Source organism: Tinamus guttatus, unplaced genomic scaffold, assembly GCF_059628265.1.
Source record: "Tinamus guttatus ecotype Peru unplaced genomic scaffold, ASM5962826v1 Tinamus_guttatus_pri_ptg000869l, whole genome shotgun sequence".
Classification (NCBI taxonomy): domain Eukaryota; kingdom Metazoa; phylum Chordata; class Aves; order Tinamiformes; family Tinamidae; genus Tinamus; species Tinamus guttatus.
The window spans coordinates 3,193-24,658 of NW_028289403.1; the positions used below are offsets into that span (position 1 = coordinate 3,193).

Sequence of the window (21,466 nt, forward strand, 5' to 3'; positions counted from 1 at the left end):
TTACTTCTTCTTGGAGACGCCCACGGTGCGGCCGCGGCGGCCGGTGGTCTTGGTGTGCTGCCCTCGCACGCGCAGCCTGCGGGTGACAAGAACAGCCGTGAGGACCCGTGTCACCTCCCCGTGTCACCTCCCGGTGTCACCTCCCGGTGTCACCTCCCTGCTCACCCCCAGAAGTGCCGCAGGCCCCGGTGCGCCCGGATCTTCTTGAGCCGCTCCAGGTCCTCGCGGAGTTTGTTGTCCAGCCCGTTGGCCAACACCTGCGGGCGTCGGGGACAACAAGGGCTCGAGTGACATCCCCAACACCCGGCGCGTCCCCAGCGCGCGCGGTGACAACAACCCCCCTCACCTGGCTGTACTTCCCGTCCTTCACGTCCTTCTGCCTGTTGAGGAACCAGTCGGGGATCTTGTACTGCCGGGGGTTCTGCATGATGGTGATGACGCGCTCCACCTGGGGACAACACCCGGCGTCACCGCGCGTCACCCGGCGTCACCGCGTGTCACCCGGCGTCACCGCGCGTCACCCGCCGCTGTCCCCAAGTCACCTCGTCCTCGGTGAGCTCCCCGGCGCGCTTGGTGAGGTCGATGTCGGCCTTGCGCAGGACAACGTGCGCGTAGCGGCGCCCCACGCCCTGCGGGTGACAACGGGGACGGGTGACAACGGGGACGGGTGACAACGGGCGTCACCCGAGGCCCCGGGGGACACCTTGGGGACGCCTTGGGGACGGCGCTCACCTTGATGGCGGTGATGGCGAAGGCGATCTTGCGGCGCCCGTCGATGTTGGTGTTGAGGACGCGCAGGATGTGCTGGAACTTCTCGGGGATGACGAGGGACTGCGGGGACAGCGGGGACATCGGGGGGGTGGCACCGGGGACACGCGACGGTGACATCGGAAGGATAACACAGGATGAAGGGGGGACGTGGGGGGTGACGCAGGGTGCTGAAATGGGGGGGTAACGTGGAAGGGGGTGACACGGGGAGGTGACATGGGGTGACACGGGGGAAGGGGCCTGTGGGGGGGACACGGGGGCTGGTGACACGAGTGGTGACACAAGGGGGGTGACACAGGAGCAGGACATGGAGAGGGTGACAAGATGGGGGGTTACACGGGGGGAGGTGACACAATAAGGTGACACAAGGAGAGAGTGATACCGGGGGTAATGCGAGGAGGTGACACGGAGGGGACACGAAAGGAGGTGACACAAGGGGGGGGCGGTGCCACCACCCCCAAAACGGGCCCAGATTCCCCAAAACGGGCCCAGATTCCCCCAAACAGGTCCCGATCCCCCCAAACGGGCCCCGATCTCCCCCAAACGGGCCCCGATCTCCCCCAAACGGGCCCCGATTCCCCCAAACGGGCCCCGATCTCCCCCAAACGGGCCCCGATCTCCCCCAAACGGGCCCCGATTCCCCCAAACGGGCCCAGATCCCCCAAACGGGCCCAGATCCCCCAAACGGGCCCAGATTCCCCCAAACGGGCCCAGATTCTCCCAAACGGGCCCAGATTCCCCCAAACGGGCCCCGATTCCCCAAAACGGGCCCAGATTCCCCAAACGGGCCCAGATTCCCCCCAAGCGGGCCCCGATTCCCTCAAACGGGCCCAGATTCCCCCCAAACGGGCCCCGATTCCCTCAAAAGGGCCCAGATCCCCCAAACGGGTCCCGATTCCCCCAAACGGACCCAGATTCCCTCAAACGGGCCCAGATTTCCCCAAACGGGCCCAGATTCCCCCAAACGGGCCCAGATTCCCCCAAAACGGGCCCCGATTCCCCCCAAACGGGCCCCGATTCCCCCAAACGGACCCAGATCCCCCCAAACGGGCCCCGATTCCCCCAAACGGGCCCCGATTCCCCCCAAACGGGCCCCGATTCCCCCAAACGGGCCCAGATTCCCCCAAACGGGCCCCGATCCCCCCCAAAACGGGCCCAGATTCCCCCAAACGGGCTCCGATCTCCCCCAAACGGGCCCAGATTCCCCCAAACGGATCCCGATCCCCCCCCCCCCCAAAACGGGCCCCGATCTCCCCCAAACGGGCCCAGATTCCCCCCAAAACGGGTCCCGATCCCCCCCAAACGGGTCCCGGTCCCCGTTGCGGGGGATCCCGCCCCGATGGCGCCCGATGGAGCCCGATGCCCCCCGCGCACCCACCATGGCTGCCGTCTCCTTGCGGGCCCGGGCCGGAAGAGACGGCGGAAGTGACGCGCCGCCGCGCGCCCTGTACGGACGCGCGTCATGGCGGCGCCCACGGCGGCAACGCGCGTCATGGCGGCGCCCACGGCGGCAACGCCCGTCATGGCGGCGCCCATGGCGGAGGCGGGGCCTGCAATGGCGGCGCCCGCCATGGCGGCGCCCGGAGCTGCGGAGGCCTCGGGGCTACGGGCTGAGGATGAGGACGGGGCGGACGCGGTGGGTGGTTGTTTCCCCGGTTCGGATCTGTCGGTACCGGTTCCGGTATCGGTTCCGGTGCCGGTTCCAGGCCCTGAGGCGCCCGGTGCCCCGCAGGCCCCGAGCGAGGAGGCGCCGCTGGAGCCGGGCCCCGGCGAGGCCGAGCTGGACATGGCGGACGAGGAGTTCCTGTGGGACGAAGTGGATGGTGGGGGGGACAGCGAGGGGACACGGGGACATCGTGGGGACAGCGAGGGGACATCGTGGGGGGACATGGGGGGACATGGGGACATCACGGCGGGGACACGGGGACATCATGGGGACATCATGGGAGGCATGGGGGAACGTCATGGGGGGGACAGGGACATCATGGGGGGACAGCAAGGGGACATCGTGGGGGGGACATGGGGGGACATGGGGACATCATGGGGGGACATGGGGGAACATCATGGGGGGAACAGGGACATCATGGGGGGACAGCGAGGGGACATCATGGGGGGACATGGGGACATCATGGGGGGACATGGCAGGGACATGGGGACATCATGGGGGGACAGCGAGGGGACATCGCGGCAGGGACACAGGGACAGCAAGGGGACATCGTGGGGGGGATATGGGGACATCATGGCGGGACATGGCAGGGACATGGGGACATCATGGGGGGGACAGGGACATCATGGGGGACAGCAAGGGGACATCGTGGGGGGGACATGGGGGGACATGGGGACATCATGGGGGGACATGGGGGAACATCATGGGACAGGGACATCGTGGGGGGACAGCAAGGGGACATCGTGGGGGCACATGGGGACATCATGGGGGGACATGGGGAGACATGGGGACATCGTGGCAGGAACACAGGGACATCAAGGAAGGCATGGGGAACATCATGGGGGGGACAGGGACATGGGGGGACAGCAAGGGGACATCGTGGGGGGACATGGGGACATTGTGGGGACAGTGAGGGGACATCGTGGGGGGACATGGGGGGACATGGGGACATCGCAGCGGGGACACGGGGACATCATAGGAGGCATGGGGGAATATCATGGGGGGGACAGGGACATCGTGGGGGGACAGCAAAGGGGCATCGTGGGGGGACATGGGGACATTGTGGGGACATCATGGGGGAACATGGGGGAACATCGTGGGGGGGACAGGGGCATCATGGGGGGACATCGTGGGGACATCGTGGGGGGGACATGGGGACATTGGGGGGACATCATGGGAGGACATCACGGCGGGGACACGGGGACATCATGGGGGGACAGCAAGGGGGCATCGTAGGGGGACATGGGGACATCGTGGGGACATCATGGGGGGACATGGGGGCATCATGGGGACATCATGGGGACAGCAAGGGGGGACATGGGGGTATCATGGGGGGACATGGGGGAGACTGGGGGTGACACGGGGACATCATGGGGACATCATGAGGGGGCATGGGGGCATCGTGGGGGAACATGACAGGGACATGGGGACATCATGGGGGGACAGGGACGTCACGGGGGGGCAGCGAGGGGACATCATGGGGACAGCGAGGGGAGATCGCGGCAGGGACACAGGGACAGCAAGGGGGCATCGTGGGGACATCATGAGGACATCATGGGGGGACATGGGGACATCATGAGAGAACATGGGGGGACAGCAAGGGGACATCATAGGGGGACATAGGAACAGTGGGGGGACATGGGGGGGATAGTGAGGGGACATTGTGGTGGGGGGGACATGGGGGCAGTGGTGGGGACATGGGGACATCATGGAGGGGACAGGGCCATCAGTGTGGGGGGACACAGGGACATCGTGGAGGGGGACAGAGCAACCCGAGTAGTGACAGAACCTTTGGGGACATGGGGACACAGGGTCCCAATGTGGGGGGGGGACACAGGGACATCGTGGGGGGGTGGCGCGGGGACACAGTGACCCAGGGGACATTGGTGAGGGGACAGCGAGGGGACACGAGGACGTGGGACAAGGGGACATCGTGGGGGACAAGGGGACATTGGGGGGGGGGAAGACGCGGTGTCCCCATGATGGGAGCCACGTGGGGACAGCGGAGGGGGACGCGGGTGGCACCGGGGGACACCGGTGACACAAGGGCCACCTCCCAGTGCACATCCAGGCCCACCTGGAGGACGAGCTGGTGCAGGAGGCCCTGAAATCGGTGAGCGTCGCGTCCCCCCCGTCGGTGACATTGGTGTCACCTCCCCCTGGTGACGTCCCCACATGGGGGTCGGTGACAACATGTTGTCCCCGCAGGGCGTGGACCTACGCGAGTACTCCAAGCAGGTGGAGCTGGAGCTGCAGGAGGTGGAACGGGCCTCCATCCGCGACTGTATCCTTCAGGATTGGGACAACGGGGTGGGACGGGGACACCGCGATGTCACCCGCTTGTCACCCGTCCCCGTGGCCTTATCCGGTGGCGCAGACATCGCCGAGAGCGAGAACATCGCCTCGTTGCACAACCAGATCACAGCTTGTGATGCCATCTTGGAGGTGAGCGGTGGCCTTGGGGACGTCCCCGCGGCGGTGGCCGTGTCCCCAATGTCCCCTCCGCGTTGTCCCCGCAGCGCATGGAGCAGATGCTGGGCGCCTTCCAGTGCGACCTGAGCAGCATCAGCTGCGAGATCCAGACGTTGCAGGAGCAATCGGTGGCCATGAACTTGAGGCTGAAGAACCGCCAGGCCGTGCGGAGCCAACTGAGCCAACTGGTGGACGAGCTGGTGGTGCCGGCCACCATGATCAGGTGGGGACACCGGCGAGGGGACCCTCATGGTGACACCGCTGCGTCCTGACGCTCTCCTTGGCTTTAGCACCATCTTGGAGGCGCCGGTGACGGAGCAGGACTTCATGGAGCAGCTCCACGAGCTCAACAACAAGATCAACTACGTGAAGGAGCAGGCGTTCCGGGAGACCATGGCCTGCGCCGACGTGCAGCACGTCCTGGAGAAGCTCAAGATCAAGGTGAGCTCCCAGGTGGCACCGGGGGTGGGGACGGGGACACGCTGAGGCTCCCTGTGCCCTCCCTAGGCCGTCACCAAGATCCGGGAGTTCGTCCTGCAGAAGATCTACTCGTTCCGCAAGCCCATGACCAACTACCAGATCCCGCAGAACGCTCTGCTCAAGTACAGGTGGGTGGTCGTTGTGGGGATAGGAGGGTGTCCCATGGGGCTGGATGTGTCACCGTGTCCCTCCCGGTGTCACCGCGTCCCTCCCGGTGTCACCGCGTCCCTCCGGCAGGTTCTTCTACCAGTTCCTGCTGGGCAACGAGCGGGCCGTGGCGCAGGAGCTGCGGGAGCAGTACGTGGAGACCATGAGCAAGATCTACCTGTCCTACTTCAAGTCCTACACCAGCCGTCTCATGAAGATCCAGGTGGGACCGAGTGGGTGGTGTGGTGAGATGGAACCTTTGGGGTCATTGCTGACCCCCATCTCTGTCCCTATCAGTATGAGGAGGTGGCAGAGAAGGACGATCTCATGGGTGTGGAGGACACAGCCAAGAAAGATATCCTTTGGTGACAGGCGCTGGAAGCATTCGGTTGGGTTGAGTCGGTTGGATTTGGTTTGTTGTTGCTTGGCTGGGTTGAGTTGGTTCAGTTGGGTTGGGAGAGGTTTGGTGAGATGGGTTGGTTGGGTTGGGTTGGATTGGTTTGGTTGGGTTGATTGGATTGGGTTGGGTTGGTTCAGTTGGGTTTGGGTTGGGAAGAGTTTGGCTGGGTTGGTGGTTTGGGTTAGTAGGGTTGTGTTGAGTTGGGTTGATTGGGTTGAGTTGAGTTAGTTGGATTGGGTTGATTGGGTTGGGTTGGTCGATGGATTGGGTTAGTTTGGTGGGTTGGGTTGAGTTGAATTGGTTGGATTGGGTTGATTGGGTTAGCTTGGTTGGTGGGTTGGGTTGAGTTGCGTTGGTTGGATTGGTTGATGGATTGGGTTGATTGGGTTGGGTTGGTAGGGTTGGCTTGAGTTGGTTGGGTTGTGTTGGGTTGCTGGTGTTAGGTTGATTGGAGTGAGTTGAGATAGTTGGGTTGGTTGGATTGGGTTGATTGGGTTGGGTTGGTTGGTGGGTTGGGTTGAGTTGGTTGGATTGGATTGATTGGGTTGGTTGGATTGGGTTGATTGGTTGGGTTGGTGGGGTTGTGTTGAGTTGGTTGGGTTGTTTTGGGTTTGGTGTTGGGTTGATTGGAGTGAGTTGAGTTGGTTGGATTGGTTGGTTGGGTTGGGTTGGTTGGTGGGTTGAGTTGGTTGGATTGGGTTGATTGGGTTGGGTTAGTTGGGTTGAGGTGAGTTGGTTTGATTGGGTTGAGTTGATTGTTGGGTTGGATTGCATTGACTTGGTAGGATTGGGTTGACTGGCTTGAGTTGGTTGGTGGGTTGGGTTGAGTTGACTTGGTAAGATTGAGTTGATTGGGTTGAGTTGGTTGGATTGGGTTGGTTGGGTTGAGTTGGTTGGTGGGTTGCATTGATTTGGTAAGATTGAGTTGATTGGGTTGAGTTGGTTGGATTGGGTTGATTGGGTTGGGTTGAGGTGAGTTGGTTTGATTGGGTTGAGTTGATTGGTGGGTTGGGTTGCATTGACTTGGTAGGATTGGGTTGACTGGATTGAGTTGGTTGATGGGTTGGTTGAGTTGGTTGGATTGAGCTGGTTGGGTTGAGTTGGTGGGTTGGGTTGAGTTGACTTGGTAAGATAGAGTTGATTGGGTTGAATTGGTTGGATTGGGTTGGGTTAGTTGAGTTGAGTTGAGTTGGTTTCATTGGGTTGAGTTGGTGGGTTGGGTTTGTTGAGTTGGTTGGATTGGGTTGGTTGGGTTGAGTTGGTTGGTGGGTTGGGTTGAGCGGACCTGGTTGGATTGAGTTGATTGGGTTGAGTTGGTTGGTGGGTTGGGTTGGTTGGGTTGGTTGGATTGGGTTGGTTGGGTTGAGTTGGTGGGTTGGGTTGGTTGAGTTGGTTGGGTTGAATTGGTTGGTGGGTTGGGTTGGTTGGGTTGAGTTGACTTGATAAGATTGAGCTGATTGGGTTGAGTTGACTTGGTAAGATTGGGTTGATCGGGTTGGGTTAGTTCGGTTGGGTTGAGTTGCTTTCATTGGGTTGAGTTGGTTGGTGAGTTGGGTTGAGTTGACTTGGTTGGGTTGGGTTGGTTGGGTTGAGTTGGTTGGTGGGTTGGTTGAGTTCGTTGGATTGAGTTGATTGGGTTGAACTGATTGGTGGGTTGCGTTGAGTTGACTTGGTAGGATTGGGTTGAGTTGGTTGATGGGTTGGGTTGGTTGAGTTGGTTGGATTGGGTTGGTTGAGTTGGTTGGATTGGGTTGAGTTGACTTGGTTGGGTTGAGTTGATTGGGTTGGTTGAGTTGGTTGGCGGGTTGGGTTGAGCTGGTTGGGTTGAGTTGGTTGGTGGTTTGGGTTGGTTGAGTTGGTTGGATTGGGTTGGTTGGTGGGTTGGGTTGAGTTGACTTGGTAGGATTGGGTTGAGTTCGTTGGTGGGTTGGGTTGAGTTGACTTGCTTGGGTTGGTGCCCCCCACCCCATTGCTGCCTTGACGGCCCGAGCTCGGCCCACGCTTCTTCTCCAAGCCGTCGCTGAAGAACCGCAACACCATCTTCACGCTGGGCAACCGCGGCGCCGTCATCAGCGCCGCCGAGCTGGAGGGCCCCATCATCGTGCCCCACACGGCGCAGAAGAGCGACGTGCGGGTGGGTGGCCGAGGGGACCGCGTGGGGACCGGGATACGCGGCGCTTCGGGTGACACCCGTCCGCCTGTTGTCAGTACCCCTTCGAGTCGCTGTTCCGCAGCCAACACTACGCGCTGCTGGACAACAGCTGCCGCGAGTACCTCTTCCTATGCGACTTCTTCATGGTGACGGGGCCCAGCGCCCAGGACCTCTTCAACGCCGTCATGGGCAAGACGTTGGCCATGTTCGTGGTGAGCGGGGCGGCCGCGGGGACGCTGCGGGGACGCCGCGGGGTGGCCCTGATGTCCCCGCTCCGTCCCCCCGCGTAGAAGCACATGGAGTCCTACGTGTCCGACTGTTACGACAGCATCGCCGTCTTCCTCTGCATCCACATCGTGCTGCGTTTCCGGGCCATCATGGCCAAGCGCAACATCCCCGCCGTGGACAAGTGAGTCCGGGACACCGAGATGTCCCCAAAGGGTGGTAGGACCAGGTGGGGACCCAGGCGCGACCGTTGTAGATACTGGGAGACGCTCTTGGAGACCCTGTGGCCCCGTTTCGAGCACATCCTGGAGCAGAACATCCAGAGCATCCAGAACACGGACCCGCAGAAGCTGGGCTTCCTCGACACGCGGCCCCACTACGTACGTGGGGACGTTGGGGGGACATGGGGTGACGCGGGGCCACCTCACGCGTCGCCGTCCCCCAGATCACCCGGCGCTACGCCGAGTTCTCCTCGGCCATCGTGAGCATCAACCAGACCTTCCCCAACGAGAAGACCCACGCGCTGCTGGGGCAGCTGCAGGTGAGGGGACCAGGCATGGAGGTGACACGGTGACGCCCTTGGGTGACACACGGTGACATCCCGTCCCACCCAGGTGGAGGTGGAGAACTTCGTGCTGCGGGTGGCGGCCGAGTTCTCCTCCCGCAAGGAGCAGCTCATCTTCCTCATCAACAACTACGACATGATGTTGGGCGTCCTCATGGTAAGGAGCGCCCAGGACAAGGGGGACACCCCCGGGGAGGTGTCACCCGCACCCGGTGACACCTCGTGGTCCCCTCCAACCCCTTCCTGATCCCGGTGGTGTCTCCCCAAGGAGCGAGCGGTGGAGGAGAGCAAGGAGGTGGAGGGCTTCCAGCAGCTGCTCTCGGCGCGCACCCAGGTTTGGGGTCCCACGGGTTGGCCGGGTGACACCCAAGTGGACACGGGGACACATGGGGTGGACACGGGGACACAAGGGGTGTCCCCACGTCCCCTCTTTTGCCCTAGGAGTTCATCGAGGAGATCCTCTCGCCGCCCTTCGGAGGGATGATCGCCTTCGTCAAGGAGGCCGAGGCGCTGGTGGAGAAGGGGCAGCTGGAGCGGCTGCGCGGCGAGGAGGGTGAGCGGCGCCCGGGGAGGCCACCCGGGTGTCACCAACCGCGTGTCACCACCCCCCGACGTCTCCCATCGCAGCCCGGGTGACCCAGCTCGTCCGCGGCTTCTCCAGCACTTGGAAGGCCGCCGTAGAGGCGCTCAGCCAGGACGTCATGAGATCCTTCAGCAACTTCAAGAACGGCACCGGCATCATCCAGGTGACACCATGGGGGACACGCTCGGGTGTCCCTCACCGAGGTCTCGGGCCCGGTGCCACCTTCTCCGTCCCCGCAGGGCGCCCTCACGCAGCTCATCCAGTACTACCACCGGTTCCACAAGGTGCTGGCGCAGCCGCCGCTGCGCGCGCTGCCCGTCCGCGCCGAGCTCATCAACATCCACCACCTCATGGTGGAGCTCAAGAAGCACAAGCCCAACTTCTAGAGCGTCCCCAAGAGTGTCCCCACCATGGCGTTCCAGTAAAGGTCCCATTGGCAACGCTGTTTTGGTGGAGCCCGACTGTGGGGTGGTGACGCGGACGGGGTTGAGGGGACCTATGAGTGTCATGGAGCTCTGGCCACCTCCTCATGATGATGGTGGTGATGATGGGGACAGGGTTGAGGGGACCTATGAGCGCGATGGAGCTCTGGCCACCTTCTCATGATGATGATGATGATGGTGGTGACAGGGACAGGGTTGAGGGCACCTACGAGCGCTATGGAGCTCTGGCCACCTCCTCATGATGATGGTGGTGACGGGGACAGGGTTGAGGGGACCTATGAGTGTCATGGAGCTCTGGCCACCTCCTCATGATGATGGTGGTGACGGGGACAGGGTTGAGGGCACCTACGAGCGCCATGGAGCTCTGGCCACCTCCTCACGATGATGATGATGGTGGTGACGGGGACAGGGTTGAGGGGACCTATGAGCGCCATGGAGCTCTGGCCACCTCCTCATGATGATGATGATGGTGGTGACGGGGACAGGGTTGACGGGACCTATGAGCGCCATGGAGCTCTGGCCACCTCCTCATGATGATGGTGGTGACAGGGACAGGGTTGAGGGGACCTATGAGCGTCATGGAGCTCTGGCCACCTCCTCATGATGATGATGATGGTGGTGACGGGGACGGGGTTGAGGAGACCTACGAGCGCCATGGAGCTCTGGCCACCTCCTCATGATGATGATGATGATGGTGGTGACAGGGACAGGGTTGAGGGCACCTACGAGCGCTATGGAGCTCTGGCCACCTCCTCATGATGATGGTGGTGACGGGGACCTATGAGCGCCATGGAGCTCTGGCCACCTTCTCATGATGATGACGATGGTGGTGACGGGGACAGGGTTGAGGGGACCTATGAGCGTGATGGAGCTCTGGCCACCTTCTCATGATGATGATGGTGGTGGTGACGGGGACAGGGTTGAGGGGACCTCTGAGTGTCATGGAGCTCTGGCCACCTCCTCATGATGATGATGGCGGTGGTGACGGGGACAGGGTTGAGGGGACCTATGAGCGTGATGGAGCTCTGGCCACCTCCTCATGATGATGATGGCGGTGGTGACGGGGACAGGGTTGAGGGGACCTATGAGCGCCATGGAGCTCTGGCCACCTCCTCATGATGATGGTGGTGACAGGGACAGGGTTGAGGGGACCTATGAGCGCGATGGAGCTCTGGCCACCTCCTCATGATGATGGTGGTGACGGGGACAGGGTTGAGGGGACCTATGAGTGGCCATATGTGGCCGATGTGGCCACATGGGGGGACATGGGACACCCATGGGTGACCGTTGGTGACCGTTGCCACCCACCGGGTGGCCGGACCCTCCCGTGTCCTTGGGTGACCCTTGGGCACAACCCTCCATTCCGCGTCCCCCAGGTGACATCACCCCCCCTTTAGGTGACCGTTATCCAGGGCCACCCCTCCCTGGCGGCCGTTGGCGCTGCCGTCCCCTCAGCCCTTCCCTTTCCCCTCCCCTCAGCCCTTCCCGCCCTTTTCCCACCTTTTCCCACCCTTTTCCCACCTTTTTCCGGCCTTTTTCCCGCCCTTTTCGCTTCCTTTTCGCTTCCTTTTCCCACCCTTTTCCCTTCCCTTTTCCCTTCCCTTTCCCTTCCCTTTCCCGCCCTTTTCCCTTCCCTTTCCCTTCCCTTTCCCGCCCTTTTCCCTTCCTTTTCCCTTCCCTTTCCCGCCCTTTTCCCTTCCTTTTCCCTTCCCTTTCCCGCCCCTTTCCCGCCCTTTTCTCTTCCTTTTCCCTTCCCTTCCCCGCCCTCTCCCCTCCCCTTTCCCGCCCTTTCCCCGCCCCTTTCCCCTCCCCTTTCCCACCCTCTCCCCTCCCCTTTCCCGCCCCTTTCCCCTCCCCTTTCCCGCCCTCTCCCCGCCCCTTTCCCGCCCTCTCCCCGCCCTCTCCCCGCCCCTTTCCCCCCTTTCTCTTCCTTTTCCCGCCCTCTCCCCGCCCCTTTCCCGCCCTTTTCTCTTCCTTTTCCTCCCCTTTCCCCTCCCCTTTCCCGCCCTTTTCTCTTCCTTTTCCCGCCCTCTCCCCGCCCCTTTCCCGCCCTTTTCTCTTCCTTTTCCCTCCCCTTTCCCCTCCCCTTTCCCGCCCTTTTCTCTTCCTTTTCCCTCCCCTTTTCCCGCCCCTTTCCCGCCCTTTTCTCTTCCTTTTCCCCGCCCCTTTCCCGCCCTCTCCCCGCCCCTTTCCCGCCCTTTTCTCTTCCTTTTCCCGCCCTCTCCCCGCCCCTTTCCCCCCATAGCGGCGCGAGCAGCACCAGAAGCCACCACAGAAGCGTCGGCGGAGGCGACAGCGCCTTGATGTGACACAGCCCGCGAGCGCCACCCCCCCCTCCCCCGTGTCCCCCGATGTCACCCGATGACGCGGAGGGGGGGGGGGGGGGTGTCCCCGTCCCCCCCTCCCAGGAGGGGGGGGGCAGCCCCTACTTCTGCTCCTTGGTGGGCGCGTAGTAGAGCTCCAAGGGCTTGCTCACCTTCCAATACTTCTCGTTGACCAGCTCCAACGTGAGGGAGCCGTTGAGGGTCTGCAAGACACCCGGGGATGTCACATTGTCCCTTGTCACCCTCCCCGACGTCCCGTTGTCCCTTGTCACCCTCCCCGACGTCCCCGTGTCCCATCACCCCTCCCCGACGTCCCGTTGTCCCCTTGTCACCCTCCCCACCGTCCCATTGTCCCGTCACCCTCCCCGACGTCCCGGTGTCCCTTGTCACCCTCCCCGACGTCCCGGTGTCCCGTCATCCTCCCCAACGTCCCGTTGTCCCATCACCCCTCCCCAACGTCCCATTGTCCCCCGTCACCCTCCCCACTGTCCCCGTGTCCCCCGTCATCCTCCCCGACGTCCCGGTGTCCCGTCACCCTCCCCGACGTCCCGTTGTCCCTTGTCACCCTCCCCGACGTCCCCGTGTCCCGTCACCCTCCCCGACGTCCCCGTGTCCCCCGTCACCCTCCCCGACGTCCCCGTGTCCCTTGTCACCCTCCCCGACGTCCCATTGTCCCCCGTCATCCTCCCCGACGTCCCGTTGTCCCATCACCCCTCCCCACCCTCCCGTTGTCCCCCTGTCACCCTCCCCAACGTCCCGGTGTCCCCCGTCACCCGCCCCACCGTCCCGGTGTCCCTTGTCACCCTCCCCAACGTCCCGTCACCCTCCCCAACGTCCCGTTGTCCCCCGTCATCCTCCCCACCGTCCCGGTGTCCCGTCACCCTCCCCACCCTCCCGTTGTCCCCCTGTCACCCTCCCCACCGTCCCGGTGTCCCCCCGGCGGTACCGTGAAGGCGCCGGCGGCCGTGGTGATGTAGATGGTGTACTGCTTCTCGCTGACGTCCTCCAGCCCCGCGGCGTCCGGGCCCGGCGCCGGCGCCTCCTCCAGCGCGATGCGCAGCGCCAGGTACTTGGAGAGGTGGTCCACGGTGGCGTTGGCCGTGGTCTTCACGTACCTGCCGGGTGACAACGCGGCGGTGACGACGTGAAGACGGAGTTGACATGGGTTGAGAGAGCGGCCCTGAGATGTAGGGAGGCCTCTGGCATTGAGGTGAAGGTGGGACATCCATGATGGTGAGGGGTGAAGAACAACCCGTCTACCACAAAGAGAAGAGGTGAAGAGAGGAGAACAACCCATCCACCATGAGGACGGGGGGTGAAGAACAACCCGTCTACCATGAGGACGGGAGGTGAAGAACAACCCGTCTACCATGAAGAGAAGAGGTGAAGAGAGGAGAACAACATGTCCACCATGATGGTGAGGGGTGAACAAGCCCTCTACCATGAGGACAGGGAGTGAAGACCATGATGAGGAGAGGCGAAGAGAGAAGAAGAACCCGTCCACCATGATGGTGAGGGGTGAAGAACAGCCAGTCTACCATGAAGACGGGCGTGAAGAACAGCCTGTCTACCATGAAGAGGAGAGGTGAAGAGAGGAGAAGACCAACCTGTCCACCACGATGGTGAGGGATGAAGAACAACCCGTCCACCATGATGGAGTGAGGGATGAAGACCAACTCCTCTACCATGAGGATGGGGGCTGAAGAACAAGCCATCCACCATGATGGCAGGACCGAAAAACAACCCATCTACCATGATGAAGTGAAGAGAGGAGAAGAACAACCCGTGCACCACCATGATGGTGAGGGGTGAAGGCCAACCCGTCCACTATGATGGCGAGGGATGAAGAACAACTCATCTACCATGATGAGGAGAGGTGAAGAGAGGAGAAGACCAACCCGTCCACCACCAGGATGGTGAGGGATGAAGACCAACCCATCTACCATGATGGCGTGGGAGGAAGACAAACTCGTCCACCAAGATGGTGAGGGATGAGGAACAACTCATCTACCATGATGACAGGGTTGAAGAACAACCTGTCTAGCACAATGACAAGGGAGAAAAAACAACCTGTCCACCACGACGGCAGGGTTGAAGAACCACCCGTCCACCACGACGGCAAGGGTGGAAGAAGAACCCGTCCACCATGACGACAGGGTTGCAGAACCCGTCCACCATGACAACAAGGTTGAAGACCAACCCATCCACCATGACGACAGGGTTGAAGAACCCGTCCACCACGATGGCTCCCAACCATCCCCAGATGCCACCTCCCGTTCATCCCCAACACCCCGGTGCCACGTTGGGGACACGGGGACACCCCCAGCCCCTCACCTGGTCTGCGAGTACTCCCCCTTCTCCACCAACAACGGGTGCGGGCGGAAGACCAGCTCGATCTCGCCGGTACCGGGCTCGGCGCCGGGCTCGGGGCTGCCCCGTCCGGCGGCGCCGGGTCCGGCCGCGTCGCCGTCGGCCTCGGCGCCGGAGTCGTCGGACGCGCGCGACCGCTTGCGGCTGGGCCCGGCCTCGGCGGGGCCCGGCGCCGACGCGGTGCTCAGGTGCGAGCGGCTGTCGCAGTTGTCCTCGGCGCCGCTGAACGTCGCGTTGTCCGACTCGGCGTGGAGCTTGCGCACCCGCTGCGCCCTGCGCGACAACACCGCGACGTCCCGTTGTTGTCGTCAACTTCTTGTCATCTGAACTCCCAGATCCCTCCCCACAGCGCTGCTTCCCAACAGGTTGACCATGTTGGTGTTGCCTGTTGTTCTACAGGCATCGGGCTTGGTGCTGGGGTGGTTGCTCCCCACGTGTGGGACCCTGCACTTGATTTGGTTGAACCTCATGAGGTTCCTCAGCACTCAACTGTCAACCCAACTAGATCCCTCTCAACCAACGTCATCGCGTTGTCCTCGCGGTGACAAGGAGGCCACCCCCACCTGTGCATGGAGTGTTGGTTGTGTTGAAGACCAAAGTTCATGAAGAACCTCATGAAGAACCTCATGAAGAACCTCATGAAGAACCTCATGAAGACCCTCATGAAGACCCTCATGAAGACCCTCATGAAGACCCTCATGAAGAACTTCACCACTCAACTGTCAACCCAACTAGATCCCTCTCAACAAACGCTATCGTGTTGTCCTCACGGTGACAAGGAGGGCTCCCCCACCTGTGCATGGCGTGTTGGTTGTGCTGTAGGCCAAGTTCATGAAGAACCTCATGAGAAACCTCACCAGGAACCTCATGAGGTTCCTCAGCACTCAATTCTCAACCCAACCAGGTCCCTCCCAATCAACATCATCATGTTGTCCTCGCGGTGACAAGGAGAACACCCCGACCTGTGCATGGCGTGTTGGTTGTGCTGGAGACCAAAGTTCATGAAGAACCTCACGAGGAACCTCATGAGCAACCTCACCAGGAACCTCATGAGAAACCTCACCAGGAACCTCATGAAGTTCCTCAGCACTCAATTCTCAACCCAACTAGGTCTCTCCCAACCAACGCCTTGTCCTCGTGGTGACAAGGAAGCCACCCCACCTGTGCATGGCCTGTTGGTTGTGCTGGAAACCAAATTCATGAAGAACCTCATGAGAAACCTCAGCAGAAATCTCATGAAGAACCTCACGAGGAACCTTCACAAGGTTCCTCAGCACTCAACTCTCAACCCAACCAGGTCTCTCCCAACCAACTCATTGTCCTCACGGTGACAAGGAGGCCACCCCACCTGTGCATGGCCTGTTGGTTGTGCTGGAGACCAAAGTTCATGAAGAACCTCATGAAGAACCTCATGAAGAACCTCATGAAGAACCTCATGAAGAACCTCATGAAGAACCTCATGAAGAACCTCATGAAGAACCTCATGAAGAACCTCATGAAGAACCTCATGAAGAACCTCATGAAGAACCTCATGAAGAACCTCATGAAGAACCTCATGAAGAACCTCATGAAGAACCTCATGAAGAACCTCATGAAGAACCTCACCAGGAACCTCACCAGGAACCTCAGCACTCAACTGTCAACCCAAGTAGGTGCCTCCCAACCAACGTCATTGTGTTGTCCTCGCAGTGACAAGGAGAACACCCCGACCTGTGCATGGCCTGTTGGTTGTGCTGGAAACCAAGTTCATGAAGAACCTCATAAGGAACCTCATGAGGTTCCTGAGCAGTCAACTCTCAACCCAACTAGATCCCTCTAAATGAATGTCATCACGTTGTTCTCACGGTGACAAGGAGGCCACCCCCACCTGTGCATGGCCTGTCGGTTGTGTTGAAAACCAAAGTTCATGAAGACCCTCATGAAGACCCTCATGAAGACCCTCATGAAGACCCTCATGAAGACCCTCATGAAGAACTTCAGCACTCAACTGTCAACCCAACTAGATCCCTCTCAACAAATGCCATCGCGTTGTCCTTGCGGTGACAAGCAAGCCACCCCACCTGTGCATGGCCTGTTATTTGTGCTGGGGACCACGTTCATGAAGAACCTCACGAGGAACCTCACGAGGAACCTCAGCACTCAATTCTCAACCCAACCAGGTCCCTCCCAATCAACATCATCATGTTGTCCTCGCGGTGACAAGGAGAACACCCCGACCTGTGCATGGCGTGTTGGTTGTGCTGGAGACCAAAGTTCATGAAGAACCTCACGAGGAACCTCATGAGCAACCTCACCAGGAACCTCATGAGGAACCTCACCAGGAACCTCATGAAGTTCCTCAGCACTCAATTCTCAACCCAACTAGGTCTCTCCCAACCAATGCCTTGTCCTCATGGTGACAAGCAGGCCACCCCACCTGTTCATGGCCTGTGGGTTGTGCTGGAGACCAAAGTTCATGAAGAGCCTCATGAAGAGCCTCATGAAGAGCCTCATGAAGAGCCTCATGAAGAGCCTCATGAAGAGCCTCATGAAGAGCCTCATGAAGAGCCTCACCACTCAACTGTCAACCCAACTAGATCCCTCTCAACAAACGCCATCACGTTGTCCTCACGGTGACAAGGAGGCCACCCCACCTGTGCATGGCTTGTTGGTTGTGCTGGAGACCACGTTCATGAAGAACCTCACGAGGAACCTCACGAGGAACCTCACCAGGAACCTCATGAAGTTCCTCAGCACTCAATTCGCAACCCAACTAGGTCTCTCCCAACCAATGCCTTGTCCTCATGGTGACAAGCAGGCCACCCCACCTGTGCATGGCCTGTTGGTTGTGCTGGAAACCAAGTTCATGAAGAACCTCATGAGAAACCTCAGCAGAAATCTCATGAAGAACCTCACGAGGAACCTCAGCACTCAACTCTCAACCCAACGAGGTCCCTCCCAACCAACGCGTTGTCCTCGGGGTGACAAGGAGGCCACCCCACCTGTGCATGGCCTGTTGGTTGTGCTGGAGACCAAAGTTCATGAAGAGCCTCATGAAGAGCCTCATGAAGAGCCTCATGAAGAGCCTCATGAAGAGCCTCATGAAGAGCCTCATGAAGAGCCTCATGAAGAGCCTCATGAAGAGCCTCATGAAGAGCCTCATGAAGAGCCTCATGAAGAGCCTCATGAAGAGCCTCATGAAGAACTTCACCACTCAACTGTCAACCCAACTAGATCCCTCTCAACAAACGCCATCACGTTGTCCTCACGGTGACAAGCAGGCCACCCCACCTGTGCATGGCCTGTTATTTGTGCTGGGGACCACGTTCATGAAGAACCTCACGAGGAACCTCACGAGGAACTTCAGCACTCAATTCTCAACCCAACCAGGTCCCTCCCAATCAACATCATCATGTTGTCCTCGCGGTGACAAGAACACCCCGACCTGTGCATGGCCTGTTGGTTGTGCTGGAGACCAAAGTTCATGAAGAACCTCACGAGGAACCTCATGAGCAACCTCACCAGGAACCTCATGAGGAACCTCACCAGGAACCTCATGAAGTTCCTCAGCACTCAACTCTCAACCCAACGAGGTCCCTCCCAACCAACGCGTTGTCCTCGCGGTGACAAGGAGGCCACCCCACCTGTGCATGGCTTGTTGGTTGTGCTGGAGACCACGTTCATGAAGAACCTCACCAGGAACCTCACGAGGAACCTCATAAGGAACCTCACCAGGAACCTCATAAGGTTCCTCAGCACTCAACTCTCAACCCAACCAGGTCTCTCCCAACCAACTCGTTGTCCTCGCGGTGACAAGGAGGCCACCCCACCTGTGCATGGCCTGCATCTTGAGGCCCTCCTCGATGCTGCTGCTGAGCGCCTGCTGGTTGTGCAGCCGGCTGAGCTTGGCCAACACGCGGTCCTGATGGGCCTCGTACTCGTCGCGACTCGGGTAGATCTTGGAGATGAGCGCGTCGAAGTTGGGGTCGGGCCGCAGCGACCGCTTGGACACCAGCTTCTTACGGCACGTGGGGCACTCCTTGTTCCTACGGAGGGGACAACGCGACGGGAGGTGTCACCCGGGGCCGCGCGCCCGGCGTGGCGGTGTCCCCGGGCCGCACGCACCCGCTGCGCAGCGCGGTGACGATACAGTCGGAGCAGAAGCGGTGGAGACACTCCTTGGTGGTCATGGTGTTCTTGAGCATGTCCAGGCAGATGGGGCACATGAGCTCGCTGTGGAGGCTGCGGGGGGACACGGCGATCTCCGTGCCGTCCATGATGGCCTCCTGTGGGGACACGGGGGACACGGTGACACCAGGGGACACGGTGACACCAGGGGACACGGTGACGGCCACCACTGCCCTCTCATCCCATGAGATATGGCTGGGGTGGCTGGTTTCACCCCAACCTTGAGGGTGACATTAGGTTGTCCCCATCATGGGGACACCCCCCTCTGTCACCTAACAGGTGGTCTTAGGCTGGGGACAATGTCCCCAACACAGGAACTGGCTTCACCCGAACCTTGAAGGTGACATTAGGTTGTCCCCACCACGGGGACACTCCCCTCTGTCACCCAACAGGGGGTCTTGGGATGGGGACAATATCCCCAACACAGGAACTGGCTTCACCCCAACCTTGAGGGTGACATTAGGTTGTCCCCACCACGGGGACACCCCCCTCTGTCACCCAACAGGGGGTCTTGGGATGGGGACAATGTCCCCAACACAGGAACATCAACCCCCCTGGCTTCACCCCAACCTTGGGGGTGACATTAGGTTGTCCCCACCACGGGGACACCCCCTTCTGTCACCCAACAGGGGGTCTTGGGGTGGGGACAATGTCCCCGACACAGGGACATCAACCCCCCTGGCTTCACCCCAACCTTGAAGGTGACATTAGGTTGTCCCCACCATGGGGACACCCCCCTCTGTCACCCAACAGGGGGTCTTGGGATGGGGACGATGTTCCCAACACAGGGACTGGCTTCACCCCAAGCTTGGGGGTGACATTACGTTGTCCCCATCACGGGGACACCCCCTTCTGTCACCCAACAGGGGGTCCTGGGGAGGGGACAATGTCCCCAACACAGGAACATCAACCCCCCTGGTTTCACCCCAACCTTGAGGGTGACATTAGGTTGTCCCCAACACGGGGACACCCCCTTCTGTCACCCAACAGGGGGTCTTGGGATGGGGACAATGTCCCCAACACAGGAACTGGCTTCACCCGAACCTTGAGGGTGACATTAGGTTGTCCCCAACACGGGGACACCCCTCTCTGTCACCCAACAAGGGGTCTTAGGCTGGGGACAATGTCCCCAACACAGGGACATCAACCCCCCTGGCTTCACCCCAACCTTGAGGATGACATTAGGTTGTCCCCACCACGGGGACACCCCCCTCTGTCACCCAACGGGGGGTCTTGGGATGGTGACAATGTCCCCAACACAGGGACATCAACCCCAATGGCTTCATCCCAACCTTGGGGGTGACATTAGGTTGTCCCCACCATGGGGACACCCCCTTCTGTCACCCAACAGGGGGTCTTGGGATGGTGACAATGTCCCCAACACAGGGACATCAACCCCCCTGGCTTCACCCCAACCTTGAGGGTGACATTAGGTTGTCCCCATCATGGGGACACCCCCTTCTGTCACCCAACAGGGGTCCTGGAGAGGGGACGATGTCCCCAACGCAGGGACATTGGGACATTAAACGTCCATTCCCGGTACCCCCTGTTTCCGGTACACCCCCCCCCACCCCATTCTCAGTGTTCCCCCCATTCCCAATGCCCATTCCCATTCCCGGTGTCCCCCCCATTTCCGGTCCCCCCCCCCCCACTCCCAGAACCCCCCGTTCCCGCTCCCGGTGCTCCCCCTTTCCGGCACCCCCCCGTTCCCAGTGCTCCCCGTTCCCATTCCCGGTGTCCCCCGGCCGTTCCCATTCCCGGTGCCTCTCCCCGTTCCCGGTACCTGCCCCGCCCCGTTCCCGGTATCCCGCGTTCCCGCTCCCGGTGCCCCCTGCCGTTCCCGATTCCCGTTCCCGATTCCCATTCCCCATTCCTGATTCCCGCTCCCGTTCCCGCTCCCATTCCCGGTCCCCATTCCCATTCCCGGTTCCCGCTCCCGTTCCCGTTCCCCATTCCCGATTCCCGCTCCTGTTCCCGCTCCCGTTCCCGGTTCCCAATTCCCCATTCCCGTTCCCTCACGCCGTTCCCGCTCCCATTCCCGGTCCCCGTTCCCATCCCCGGTTCCCAATTCCCAGTCCCCGTTCCCGCTCCCGCTCCCCGTTCCCAATTCCCCGTTCCCGTTCCCGGAGCCCCGCGCCGTTCCCGTTCCCGGTCCCCATTCCCAATTCCCCATTCCCGTTCCCGGTCCCCGTTCCCGCTCCCCGTTCCCAATTCCCAATTCCCGGTCCCCGTTCCCGCTCCCCGTTCTCGCTCCCATTCCCGCTCCCGGTCCCAATTCCCCATTCCCGCTCCTGTTCCCGGTCCCCGCTCCCATTCCCGGTTCCCAATTCCCGGTCCCCGTTCCCGCTCCCATTCCCGTTCCCGGTTCCCAATTCCCCGTTCCCGTTCCCGGAGCCCCGCGCCGTTCCCGTTCCCGCTCCCATTCCCGGTCCCCGTTCCCATTCCCGGTTCCCAATTCCCGTTCCCCGTTCCCGCTCCCGGTGCTCCCCGCCGTTCCCGCTCCCCGGTCCCCATTCCCCGTTCCCGCTCCCTGTCCCCATCCCCATTCCCGTTCTCGTTCCCGGTACCTGCGGGGTGCGGTGCAGCTCGTACAGACTCAGCTCCCACGTCTTGCTCGCGCTCTGCGCGTTCGCGGGGGCGGCCATGGCCGGGGGCGGCTCTGCGGGGGGGGGCGGGGCCGTTAGGGCCTCCCGGTGCCCCCCCC

General features: G+C 61.1%; 3 protein-coding genes across 3 annotated transcripts; 1 reads left to right on the forward strand and 2 right to left on the reverse strand.

The window, feature by feature from the left end:
* RPS18 (ribosomal protein S18) lies at window positions 1-2,199 on the reverse strand. Its single transcript, XM_088537869.1, has 6 exons — window positions 2,147-2,199; window positions 733-831; window positions 543-629; window positions 347-448; window positions 166-257; window positions 1-76 (listed from the first exon to the last, which is right to left on the reverse strand). Exons 1-6 carry the CDS (start codon window positions 2,147-2,149, stop codon window positions 1-3), a joined length of 459 nt encoding a protein of 152 aa, XP_088393995.1. The 5' UTR covers window positions 2,150-2,199.
* A 279-nt stretch (window positions 2,200-2,478) lies between these two features.
* On the forward strand, window positions 2,479-9,862 carry VPS52 (VPS52 subunit of GARP complex). Its single transcript, XM_088537866.1, is given in 19 exon segments — window positions 2,479-2,591; window positions 4,495-4,547; window positions 4,643-4,718; window positions 4,812-4,879; window positions 4,954-5,129; window positions 5,197-5,347; window positions 5,414-5,514; window positions 5,624-5,756; window positions 5,831-5,905; window positions 7,948-8,067; window positions 8,142-8,297; window positions 8,376-8,494; window positions 8,567-8,690; window positions 8,756-8,851; window positions 8,925-9,032; window positions 9,144-9,209; window positions 9,317-9,428; window positions 9,503-9,621; window positions 9,698-9,862. Coding segments are annotated over 19 exon segments (2,037 nt in total). The 5' UTR covers window positions 2,479-2,554; the 3' UTR covers window positions 9,845-9,862.
* Window positions 9,863-12,302: 2,440 nt separating this feature from the next.
* On the reverse strand, window positions 12,303-21,416 carry RING1 (ring finger protein 1). The gene is made up of 6 exons (XM_088537870.1): window positions 21,330-21,416; window positions 18,700-18,860; window positions 18,405-18,620; window positions 14,560-14,868; window positions 13,172-13,340; window positions 12,303-12,428 (listed from the first exon to the last, which is right to left on the reverse strand). The coding sequence occupies exons 1-6, from the start codon at window positions 21,405-21,407 to the stop codon at window positions 12,327-12,329; spliced, it is 1,035 nt and encodes a 344-aa protein (XP_088393996.1). The 5' UTR covers window positions 21,408-21,416; the 3' UTR covers window positions 12,303-12,326.
* Window positions 21,417-21,466: the final 50 nt, after the last annotated feature.

Coding starts and splice junctions, on each gene's coding strand:
- RPS18 (XM_088537869.1), bottom strand. Junction 449..542: donor GGGAGCTCACCGAGGACGAG/GTGACTTGGGGA, acceptor TGTTGTCCCCAG/GTGGAGCGCGTCATCACCAT. Junction 258..346: donor AGGACGGGAAGTACAGCCAG/GTGAGGGGGGTT, acceptor CGACGCCCGCAG/GTGTTGGCCAACGGGCTGGA.
- RING1 (XM_088537870.1), bottom strand. CDS start 21,407: ATGGCCGCCCCCGCGAACGCGCAGAGCGCGAGCAAGACGTGGGAGCTG. Junction 18,861..21,329: donor AGCTGCACCGCACCCCGCAG/GTACCGGGAACG, acceptor GTGTCCCCACAG/GAGGCCATCATGGACGGCAC. Junction 13,341..14,559: donor GGGGAGTACTCGCAGACCAG/GTGAGGGGCTGG, acceptor GTCACCCGGCAG/GTACGTGAAGACCACGGCCA.